Below are 12,261 nucleotides of genomic sequence, written 5' to 3' on the forward strand. Positions count from 1 at the left end.
TAAAGCGCCGATTTCTTTCATGGGTGGTTAGCATTGACCTATGACCTCATTGACGCCCGAGGGTCAGTTTTGTTCACCAGAGAAGCGCGTGACGCTTTGCTGTGTCTATGTCACTGTCACATATGATATTTTTAGATTTTTTAAAGCGCTAAATATTAGCTGTATCTGTTTAATGACTTCCCCAAACACTGCCTTGATTTGTTGAGATTGATTAAATTAAATTATAAGACTGTAGTAAAAAAAAATCACGAGTGAACAACTACTTGATATGAAATGTAGACCATTAATTAGGTATTAGTTTATTACTCCTTTAAATTAATTACAAAAGTAATAATCAGGTTAATTGAAAGAATTACATTACACAACATGTTGAAGGTTTCAAATAATCTTCGGTTTTTAAAATAATTTTAAAATTTTATAGAAGGATAGAAAACCCTCTCTTGTTACTTTAATTGGTCATGAAATAATTAGCCGCTACAATTACTTGCTGGTGAAATTGAAGCAAATTATAACTGCTGCAAACAACGCACTTAAAATCAAATTTTTCCAGATCTTAACAAAACACCTTCATTAATTTCTCGTAAATGGGATAACACAATTAATAACGACTTAGCTAGACTGCTAACCCTAAGGTCTCGAGTTCGAATACAAGTCAGTAGTACGTCCCTTAGTCCACCCAACTCTGATGGGTACCTAACTCACGTTAGGGAAAGTAAAGGCGGCTGGGCATAAGTGCAGACTACTTTATCTTCATATGCCGAGTTAAATAAATATATGGACTCTACTTCATCTGCCCAATGGATCGCTACGTCTAAAGTGGATTCATTACTCAAAATAACAAAACTTCAAAATGCTGGAAAATAAGGATAGACGAAACAATTTTTCATGTGATTTAATAAAAATAGCTTTGGTCGCTACTATTTCACCTAAAGAAAGTTTGTTTTATTTTCTTAATTTTAGTATTTTATAAAAGCTGGTTATTAAGGTGTTTCAGGGCAGATGACCCTCGTTGGCAGCGGACAGCAAATTATCTTGGATACAAAATTTTAAAACACCTCTAAACGATAGTTATTTGCCCCTTAATATTGTCAATGCTGAACGCTCAGGTGTAATAAAAAACTTTACACAATCGTAAACAACAGCTGTGCGCTATCGCCATTACATAATACCCGAGATCTCACAGTTGATTACTGAATAAAGTAACCTTTAAAGTTATATGCTTCGAAAAAAAAAGAAAATCTAATAAGTTAGAATCGCTGAATCTGAAGTGAGTAAAAATTGAGTTAAAATATTTCACCATAAACATTTAGTATCTTTTGTAGAGAATAAAATTTGTAAAAAAAATGAATGGATATTTAGTTTTTGTATTTCAGAGAATCCACATCTGGTTGAACTATGGCTACTGGTCCACATTTTAAAATTTGTTTTGCCTGTAAACGTCGGTGTCAAATTTGTGGGTCATCGTGATCTCCCTTTTAGCCTGGTCAGTTCTGTGTCCAGCGCGTTGACGAATCACATTTCTGAACTTTTCACTAGTAGCGATCTCTCCTACTAGAGATGACCTAAAGAAAATATAGTAACATTGTTTATGACAGTAGCCATTGTTCATTCTAAAAAGTAAGACCATACAAAGAAGTATTTACGATAGGGGGAGAGGGGAAAAGCATATGGGGAGGGGGAAGGGAAAGTCGAGCACCAACACGTTTTAAAACCCTTAGCTTTCGAACTACTGGGGCTACAAGCCTACAATCCTTAGCTCTTGATCTACTGGGGCTACATGCCTACAATCCCTCGATCTACTGGGGCTACATGCCTACAATCCTTAGCTCTTGATCTACTGGGGCTACATGCCTACAATCCCTAGCTCTAGAACTACTGGGGTTACAAGCCTACAATCCCTAGCTACTGGGGCTACAAGCCTACAATCCCTAGCTACTGGGGCTACAAGCCTACAATCCCTAGCTCTTGCTCTACTGGGGCTACAAGCCTACAATCCCTAGCTCTAGAACTAATGGGGCTACATGCCTACAATCCTTAGCTCTTGATCTACTGGGGCTACAAGCCTACAATCCCTAGCTACTGGGGCTACAAGCCTACAATCCCTAGCTCTTGCTCTACTGGGGCTACAAGCCTACAATCCTTAGCTCTTGATCTACTGGGGCTACAAGCCTACAATCCTTAGCTCTTAATCTACTGGGGATACAAGCCTACAATCCTTAGCTGTTAATCTACTGGGGATACAAGCCTACAATCCCTAGCTCTTGATCTTCTGGGGCTACATGCCTACAATCCCTAGCTACTGGGACTACAAGCCTACAATCCCTAGCTCTTAATCTACTGGGGCTACATGCCTACAATCCCTAGCTACTGGGGCTACAAGCCTACAATCCTTAGCTCTTGATCTACTGGGGCTACAAGCCTACAATCCCTAGCTACTGGGGCTACAAGCCTACAATCCCTAGCTCTTGCTCTACTGGGGCTACAAGCCTACAATCCTTAGCTCTTGATCTACTGGGGCTACAAGCCTACAATCCCTAGCTCTAGAACTAATGGGGCTACATGCCTACAATCCCTAGCTTTTGATCTACTGGGGCTACAAGCCTACAATCCTTAGCTCTTGATCTACTGGGGCTACAAGCCTACAATCCCTAGCTACTGGGGCTACAAGCCTACAATCCCTAGCTCTTGCTCTACTGGGGCTACAAGCCTACAATCCTTAGCTCTTGATCTACTGGGGCTACAAGCCTACAATCCCTAGCTACTGGGGCTACAAGCCTACAATCCTTAGCTCTTAATCTACTGGGGCTACAAGCCTACAATCCTTAGCTCTTAATCTACTGGGGCTACAAGCCTACAATCCTTAGCTCTTGATCTTCTGGGGCTACATGCCTACAATCCCTAGCTACTGGGACTACAAGCCTACAATCCCTAGCTCTTAATCTACTGGGGCTACATGCCTACAATCCCTAGATCTACTGGGGCTACAAGCCTACAATCCTTAGCTCTCGATCACGTGAGGCGTCGACACTTACCACATGGTCTACTGAACTAGGGCTAAATCCCTTGGCTCTGGATCTAATGGGATCACAGCTCTTATTTGTAGATGTAGTGTGGCTTCAACATAAGCTCAATGTCTTATAGGGCTACAACCCATAGCTCTAGATATTGTAGGGCTAAAACTCCTAGATCTTAATCTAGTGGGATAACAGCTCTTAGTTCTAGATCTCGTAGGGCTACAACATGAGCTCAAGGTCTAATAGGGATAATACAGGTATAAAGCTCTAGATATTGTAGGGCTACAATCTTAGTACTTGACTCACTATGGCTACAACCCTTAGCTCTAGATCTATTATGGCTACAACCCTTAGCTCTAGATCTATTATGGCTACAACCCTTAGCTCTAGATCTATTATGGCTACAACCCTTAGCTCTAGATCTATTATGGCTACAACCCTTACCTCTGCCTCTACTAGGGCTACAACCCGTAGCTCTAGATCTACTTGGTGCAACAACCCTTACGGTTCGGAAAGTGGGGTTGAAGGTATGTGTGTGGGTGAGGGGGGGGGGGGGTGTTACAATACACCTATAAAAAGATGCCGGAAAAAAAAACTCAGGAGGAAAATGACCAGCCAAAATGGCGACTCTAGTCAGGGGAGATTACTGATAACGTCTACAGTCACGTAACGGGGGTCTATGTCTGTACCACCCTGGGGACGACCAGCCATGCTACACAGGGGGTGTAAGCTGGGGGAGCTAATCCTGCCGTTTTAGTTCTTTGATAATCACTCTAGACTGTGGATATATTACAGGGATACATGCTAATTTCTTTTCAAAGCGTTCATGACAAAATGGTATGGGGTCATCCATAAATGACGTCACGCTTTTTTGGACGATTTTTACCTCCCCCCTCCCCTCCGTCACACGTCGTCACAAAAAGCCAGACCCCCCTAAAATGACGTCACACCTCAGCCTACAACCCCCCTCGAAATCGCAGTTGATTTTTTAAAAAAACATCGATATTTTTCTAAAATCTTGTCTGAACTCTGTAAAAATAGAGTATTTTAATCAATTCATATTACAATTCATTAAAAGAGTTTTCTAAAACGCGTATTAACGTAAAAAATTCGATTTCTAACATTGATTTTTTATAATGCAAAAGTGTGACGTGGCACCATCTGAAACCCCCCCTCCCCTCATCACACACCGTCACAAAAATTACGGACCCCCCTCCCCCCTAAGAGTGTGACGTCATTTATGGACGACCCCTATCAGGTCTTGAGACAGGGGGGGGCGCTGGTAGTGGATATAAAAACATGGCTCCATAGTCTAATAGATCATTGGATGATCGCGCACTGGATATCAAAACACAAAGCCTGGGCCTTAAGTTGAGAAGAGCCAAATGTTGCCCCATGTATCAACCCCCCCCCCCCCCTCTCTACACAGCTGATGGACCCAAAGGACAAGAGGTAGTGGAAATAAACATGATTTTAAACGTCGTTTTTTATGACGAAAGGATGTGTTGGTGTCTGATTATATGTCCATCTCGCTCAGACATCCTGTCGTACTTAGTCCATTCAGTTCAGCGGACACACGAAATAATATTTTGGCTGTAGACATTACATAGACCGGCAATTTTACATCTAGAAGCTAGTGGTAGTGATAGTGACGAGTCTGTATTGTGGGCTGTATTGTGCCAGTAGTTATAGTGAATTCACAGGGGAGCTAACACTAATCTTGAGTAACTAGTCTTAACACAAGGGAACAAACTCCATCTTTAAATTAAGACAGTAGCTATAGCATACAAACAAGGGAACTAACCCCAATCTCGCAGAATAGCAGTAACTACATAGTATACAGCAAAGAGCGGCTACCCAAAAATTAAGTTGAAAAAAATCCAGAGTGACCCGCCTTTTTTTTTTTTTTACCCCATAGATCAGTCATGAAGTGAACTCATTCCTCGACATGATGGCGCCAGTCAGCCAACCCCTGCCGTATTACCGGACTAGAGGGCCATATGGTATCTGTCCAGATGATCAGATACCTCTATATCCACCTGTAACGGCCCCAGAGGCTTCCAAACGTAAGTTTGTCATCAGCCTTAGATTTAAATATTTTGTTTCACGGATTATCTTAGCCGTGTCGTCAAAAAATGGCTTCGTGTGTTGCATGAGTCTTGGCTTTGTCTCATAGCAAAAAAAAATTTAAAATTTAAAAAAACCCAGACCGCCCCCTCCTCTGCCAATTTCTAACACAAACCCATCTCCCAAGAATAACAGCTTTTCGACCTTGTAAATAAATAATTGAAAGTTGGCGCATTTAAAAAAAAATGATTTTGACAGAATCTGTTGGTCTGGATAGAATCTACTTTTCAAATTTTCTCTTCACTTTACAGAACTTATTTTTGCAAACATTTGCGTATATGAACATCTCTGGCATTCATCATATTTAGTCTAGAAATGTAAATGTTATGTAATATGGGTGAATCCTAGTCGTCATTTAAAGACTACTTCTTGACGTGTACGTGGACGTCCTTTTGACGTCAATTAATGACCACTTGGCGTAATTTGACAACTTGACGTCATTTATGGTCGAATCCTTGACGTTATGCATTGAAGACCCTTTGATGTTATTTATAGACGACCCCTTGTCGTTATTTATAGACGACCCCTTGACGTTAGTTATAGACGACCCCTTGACTTTATTTTTAGACGACCCCTTGACGTTATTTATAGACCCTTGACATTATTGTAGACGACCCCTTGACGTTATTCATAGACGACCCCTTGACGTTATTTATAGACGACCCCTTGACGTTATTTATAGACGACCCCTTGACGTTATTTACAGACGACCCTTTGACGTTATGCATTGGCGACCCCTTGACGTTATTTACAGACGACTCCATGACAACTCTTATGGACGACCCATTGACGATATTTATAGAAGATCCCTTGACGTTATTTATAGACGACCCCATGACAACTCTTATGGATGACCCCTTAGGTCCTAGAAATTCTACATCCCACACTTTCTTTAAAACGTATCCTTTATTGACACCATCGTGAACTATCGCTCATTCGCTCACTTGTAAAAAACAAATGAATCACGTTACACATTAGTACTGGTCGATCTTGTCTTACCTAACACACCTACAGCTAACTACTAATATTAGAAAAACACAGACACATCAACACTACAACGCAACACGGGCACAGCTACAAAACCACATAACCTCATCTGATAGACACACTCAACTCCACATAGAAGACAAAACACCACATATTACAACATAAACACACCTAGACTTAATCACACACCACTCACATGCTAGCATAGATCAGCACACTAACGTTACTATCACGGGTTGGTTTTAAAATAACTATGATTTGTACAATTATTTTTTAAACTATCAAACAAAACAATCATTCAAAACGATCAGAGGCGTAGCGAGAGGGGGGCGGGGGGGATACATATTTCCCCGGGCGCCGACCTTAGGGGGCGCCAAAGTGGGTTGGAAAAACATATTAAAATCTCATTTTAGCTGCAGTTTTGCATTATAAATATTTTTAAAAAATATTTGGCGGGGGGGGGGGGGGTGCAAATTTAAAGTTTGAGGTGGGGGGGGGGGGGCAACTTGAAAATTGAAAGGTTGTTCCCGAGGGGGAGGGGGGCGCCAAATTGAAAATCTTTCCCCGGGCGCCGGGAAGGGTCGCTACGCCTCTGAAAACAATGAAAACTAAAAAATATGTTTAAAAATATATATGCAGTGAAACATGTATGAACCATTATAAAACGCGTTTATACAATGGTCCCACAAGATCACCATTATATATGAACATGCACATTATAAAACCTCTTACAGGGCGCCCCATATTGGGCCGACCCCCAGTCTCTTTGACCCCTGTCCCCGCGGATGATGAAATCGCCAAAAGCACTGTCTTCACACAGCTCATGTCTAACTGGGATAAACTCACTCAGGAAAACTATGACGGTCAGTTTTTGATGCATGACATTAAACTACAGTTTACAAAATAGTTAATTAACCGATGGTTATAAAAAGATGTCGGACGGTGTAGCGCACGACTGGTAATCTGGGTATCTCGAGTTCGGATCCCGTGAGCGAGTCAGCAACATGCCACTGAGCATACTCAGCTCTAATCAGTATCTGGCGTTAGTAAACGTTTATATACTATTATATGCCGAGGTCACACACATACTTCATCTCTATTATCTGCACGGGTAACATTACGTTAAGTTTATCAGTGGTTTTTTTGTTAAACAAAAGGTTAATTAAAAATAGTATATTTAATATGTACTGTATTGAAGACATACCTATTCGCGCTATTTTCAACTTTTTGGTAAATAAAATAAAGTTACAATTTGGCTTTAGTTAGTGTAAGTGAATGTTTTCAATTAACCTTCTGCATACCACTTTCCTTCTTCTTCTTCGTACTTCAGTGTAATGTTGGAAGGGATTTCCCCCAACACAACTTACAGTAGATTTCTAGATTTGCTTCTATAGCTAAGTTCCAACCAAGAACAAGCTACACGGCAGCAATTATATGATTTTGGTTGCTGTTACAGCGATTTAGTATCATCTGCCCGTGGGTTCGAACTCCGGACTATTCGATTTAGCAACCATGTGTTTTACCGACCCGACATCGCTAAATGTAAACCGTTGGTATAGATTTGTTTGCACGCGAGAGCACCGTTTATAGTATTTATACATCTCTAAAATCTCATTGTTTTGCTATTTGTATTGAACCATTATTTTAGCCGGAGCTTTCGACTACATTAAAGACTTCAACAGGATCATTGCATCTGATGAGCCAGGACCTAATGAAACACTAGACGAAGCCACTCAACGAAAAACTCGAGATCTGCTGAACATGGTCCATTTAATTAGTGAGTCTAATGTTTATTTGGGTTCTTGTTGAAAAAAAACGTGTCGTCCTTAAAATGAGAAACAATTCAAGTTCGTTTTTTTCTACATCAGGTCTGTCTAAACCCATCGTGTGTAGCTATGAGGATCAGAATTATTGGGAAAGTGTTGCTTCCCCTGATCAAGAAAACAAGGCACCATGGTCGGGAAAAAAACTATATATTCCTATTGAGGTAAAGAACTTCTTATTTGATCGATTTTAAATTCAAAGTTGCTTCCCTTTTTGTGGTTACGTTTATGAAATAAATAATTGTACTTATATATTAACTGTGTAGTATTTAAAAAAAAAATTACAATGATTACCTCTAAACATATGAAGGTCAATTGACAAGTCGTATAGTTTACTAAGCCATTACTAGTAATGTCTTTATGCATTCTAGCTGTCAACATTTCTTTGCCTTTACTAAACTGCACAAAAATGTCACCAAAATCTCAATGTGTATATAATGTGAGTAGTTTGTATACATTTTTAAAACCTACATTTTCATATCATATCAAAGAACAAGATTATATATGTTTCAAATATTTGATTACAATCCTTTTCAGAAAACTTACAGTCAAGCAGTGCCAGCCCCACCTGATAATGACCTGCTGTCACGTCATGAGATGTTTGACAACCAGGACTCAGAGCAGACGGCATTCAACCCGGCATTACTGGGACAGTTCAACCACTGGTCTGGCACGTCTTTACCAAGACAGCCAGGATCGTGTGTCTCAGAAATGTCTTTACCAAGACAGCCAGGATCTCGTGTCTCTGACCTGTCTTTATCAAGACAGCCAGCATCATGTGTCTCAGAAATGTCTTTATCAAGACAGCCAGGATCTTGTGTCTCAGAAATGTCTTTATCAAGACAGACAGGATCTTGTGTCTCAGAAATGTCTTTATCAAGACAGCCAGCATCATGTGTCTCAGAAATGTCTTTATCAAGACAGCCAGGATCTTGTGTCTCAGAAATGTCTTTATCAAGACAGCCAGGATCTTGTGTCTCAGAAATGTCTTTACCAAGACAGCCAGGATCTTGTGTCTCAGACCTGTCTTTATCAAGACAACCAGGATCTTGTGTCTCAGAAATGTCTTTATCAAGACAGCCAGCATCATGTGTCTCAGAAATGTCTTTATCAAGACAGCCAGGATCTTGTGTCTCAGAAATGTCTTTACCAAGACAGCCAGGATCTTGTGTCTCAGACCTGTCTTTATCAAGACAACCAGGATCTTGTGTCTCAGAAATGTCTTTATCAAGACAGCCAGCATCTTGTGTCTCAGAAATGTCTTTATCAAGACAACCAGGATCTTGTGTCTCAGAAATGTCTTTATCAAGACAGCCAGGATCTTGTGTCTCAGACCTGTCTTTATCAAGACAGCCAGGATCTTGTGTCTCAGAAATGTCTTTATCAAGACAGCCAGCATCTTGTGTCTCAGAAATGTCTTTATCAAGACAGCCAGCATCTTGTGTCTCAGAAATGTCTTTATCAAGACAACCAGGATCTTGTGTCTCAGAAATGTCTTTATCAAGACAGCCAGGATCTTGTGTCTCAGACCTGTCTTTATCAAGACAGCCAGGATCTTGTGTCTCAGAAATGTCTTTACCAAGACAGCCAGAATCTTGTGTCTCAGAAATGTCTTTATCAAGACAGCCAGGATCTCGTGTCTCTGACCTGTCTTTATCAAGACAGCCAGCATCATGTGTCTCAGAAATGTCTTTATCAAGACAGCCAGGATCTTGTGTCTCAGAAATGTCTTTACCAAGACAGCCAGGATCTTGTGTCTCAGACCTGTCTTTATCAAGACAACCAGGATCTTGTGTCTCAGAAATGTCTTTATCAAGACAACCAGGATCTTGTGTCTCAGACCTGTCTTTATCAAGACAGCCAGGATCTTGTGTCTCAGAAATGTCTTTATCAAGACAGCCAGGATCTCGTGTCTCTGACCTGTCTTTATCAAGACAGCCAGGATCGTGTGTCTCAGAAATGTCTTTATCAAGACAGCCAGGATCTTGTGTCTCAGAAATGTCTTTATCAAGACAGACAGGATCTTGTGTCTCAGAAATGTCTTTATCAAGACAGCCAGGATCTTGTGTCTCAGAAATGTCTTTATCAAGACAGACAGGATCTTGTGTCTCAGAAATGTCTTTATCAAGACAGCCAGGATCTTGTGTCTCAGAAATGTCTTTACCAAGACAGCCAGGATCTTGGTCCCTGTCTGATGACAACTTGAGCAAAGATCCCAATCTGTTGCCTGACGTCCCACTTGTCGAAACCTTTGACAAAGCATTCGATTCTATCTTTCCAGGAAGTGGAATCGACTATCGGATTTTGAACTTGCACGAGAATGACATCTTCACCCCGCTCAAGTTCGACAACTTCGACACATCCAAATCTTCAGATCATTTTGGGCCCTTTTCCCCTTGTCCCATCTACCCGGCTCTGGGGAAGGAGACTTCAAAAAGGAGCCACCCGACTCTTCTTCAATACGAAGCGGCACCTTTAAACGGAACTGATGGGGGCTTAGACAAATCAGTATACAATTTGACTGGAGACTTGAAGAACCTCCACATTAGTAAAAATGACGATGTTCAACGAAACTCGACCGAGAACACTTCTGATTTCTCTTGCACTATTGAAGAAACTTCCGAAGAACCGGAATTATCTGACGCGGATACTCTCGTATCTTCTGACGGATATTATTCAGATGAGGCGAAACCCGATAACGGCGACAACATCACCGAAGAGGATGAAGACGACGACACACATCAGGCAAGTGGAGGCAAGTCTGTTTTGAGCACTGCTCTAGATGCCCGGAGTAGGAGCGTAGAAGGGAGACAACCCACATCTGACTATGACCAGTCAAGCGAGACAAGCGCTGCGTCTGAGAAATTCTGCGGCTTCTGTCAAAGGAAAGGCAAATCAGAGGAACAGTACACGTCTCATAACGTGAAAGATACCAATGGTAGAGTTATCTGCCCGGCACTTAGATCCATTATCTGCCGCTTGTGTGGAGCTACAGGGGCATATGCCCACACCCAGTCGTACTGTCCAAATTACTGTGCATATGCCTACGGTCCTCAACAGTTTAGAGGCAGCAATGCTAGACATAGAGGGCGTAGATATTGAGTCGATTTTTTTCCAGATATTTTATAATTTTTGCTTAGCTGTGCCCATGTTTTTTTATCTATCTTAATTGAAATATCATAATTAATGTGAGAAAAATATAAATAGTGCTTAATTTTTAATGATTTATTTTTAACTCCACTTTCGCTATTTTGTTCGCATTAGAGATGTGTCCGCACGTTAGAATGGTAGACATTTAAATTTATCGTCATGGTGTAGCTGCAGTTCTGAACATTATATCGCTTTAAAGAAGCTGTGGCCGTAGTTTAGATTGGTAGAAATATCAGATTAATACTAGGATAGTACTAGGGATACATAGAGGGAAACTAAGAGGAATTCTTCTGGGGATATTTTGGTGATTTTTATAGGGATAAGTATAGGGATTCTTCTGGGGATAATTTTAGTGATTTTTCTAGGGATATATAAAGAGATTCTTCCACAGATACATATAGGGTTTCCTCTGTTGATACATATAGTGGTTCTTCTGGGGATATTTAAGTAATTCTTCAAGGGATATATAGCGATTTTTTTCTGAGGATACTTCTAGTTATTCTTCTAAGGTTACATAGAAGGATTATTATTGGGATACTTTTGAGAACAATTTTGTGCTTTCTTTTGTTTTACTCCAGGATTCCTTTTAACTAACTGTTCAGTTGTCTATCTTTTTCATTAGAAATATTTTAAGATGTCATATACATTGAAAATTCATTAACTCAATTTTTATGAGGTTGTTTTTATATCAGGTTTTGACAATTTTATCTTTAGCCACCAGTGATGTCTTATGTTTACATTGGTTGAAGTATCAGGATACCTAGCAACTGTAAATATTTTTTTCTTTTATGATTAATCTTTTACAATTTTCAATGTTGTAACATTATAATGGTTTATAAGATGTGGGTTTTTTTTTAAATTTTTAAATTCTTTTAAAATTTTAAGAATTGTGCTTTAAATTTTATTTTACTCTACCATGTTTTGAGGTAATGACGTCATCATTTCCACGTTACTAGATAGATTTCTGCGTGTCTTAAAGCGATTAAGTTCAAATTCAAGTGAAGTGCAATTTAATTTGTAAATGTTCAATATAATTCTTATCCTTATTTTTTTATTTCATTAATTACAATTTCTCGCCAATAATCAAAACTATTTACTAACATTTTAGCAGTGTTTTAAATGACAATTTAAATTTTTATTTTCACAAGGGCATACAATTA

General features: G+C 40.0%; 2 protein-coding genes across 2 annotated transcripts; one reads left to right on the forward strand and one right to left on the reverse strand.

Moving 5' to 3' along the window:
- The first annotated feature begins 4,965 nt into the window (after positions 1 to 4,965).
- On the forward strand, positions 4,966 to 8,389 carry LOC131927039 (uncharacterized). Its single transcript, XM_059282696.1, has 5 exons — positions 4,966 to 5,080; positions 6,863 to 6,991; positions 7,777 to 7,905; positions 7,997 to 8,084; positions 8,323 to 8,389. Exons 1-5 carry the CDS (start codon positions 4,966 to 4,968, stop codon positions 8,387 to 8,389), a joined length of 528 nt encoding a protein of 175 aa, XP_059138679.1.
- Positions 8,390 to 8,541: 152 nt separating this feature from the next.
- On the reverse strand, positions 8,542 to 9,626 carry LOC131927040 (uncharacterized). Its single transcript, XM_059282697.1, has 2 exons — positions 9,599 to 9,626; positions 8,542 to 9,545 (listed from the first exon to the last, which is right to left on the reverse strand). The coding sequence occupies exons 1-2, from the start codon at positions 9,624 to 9,626 to the stop codon at positions 8,542 to 8,544; spliced, it is 1,032 nt and encodes a 343-aa protein (XP_059138680.1).
- Positions 9,627 to 12,261: the final 2,635 nt, after the last annotated feature.

Source organism: Physella acuta, unplaced genomic scaffold (genome assembly GCF_028476545.2).
Source record: "Physella acuta isolate Inbredline_101_S28 unplaced genomic scaffold, ASM2847654v3 ptg001368l, whole genome shotgun sequence".
Lineage (NCBI taxonomy): Eukaryota > Metazoa > Mollusca > Gastropoda > Physidae > Physella > Physella acuta.

Coding starts and splice junctions, on each gene's coding strand:
- LOC131927039 (XM_059282696.1), top strand. CDS start 4,966: ATGGCGCCAGTCAGCCAACCCCTGCCGTATTACCGGACTAGAGGGCCA. Junction 5,081..6,862: donor GGCCCCAGAGGCTTCCAAAC/GTAAGTTTGTCA, acceptor AACCTCTTACAG/GGCGCCCCATATTGGGCCGA. Junction 8,085..8,322: donor CAAGAAAACAAGGCACCATG/GTCGGGAAAAAA, acceptor TATGCATTCTAG/CTGTCAACATTTCTTTGCCT.
- LOC131927040 (XM_059282697.1), bottom strand. CDS start 9,626: ATGATGCTGGCTGTCTTGATAAAGACAG. Junction 9,546..9,598: donor GGCTGTCTTGATAAAGACAG/GTCAGAGACACG, acceptor CTGAGACACAAG/ATTCTGGCTGTCTTGGTAAA.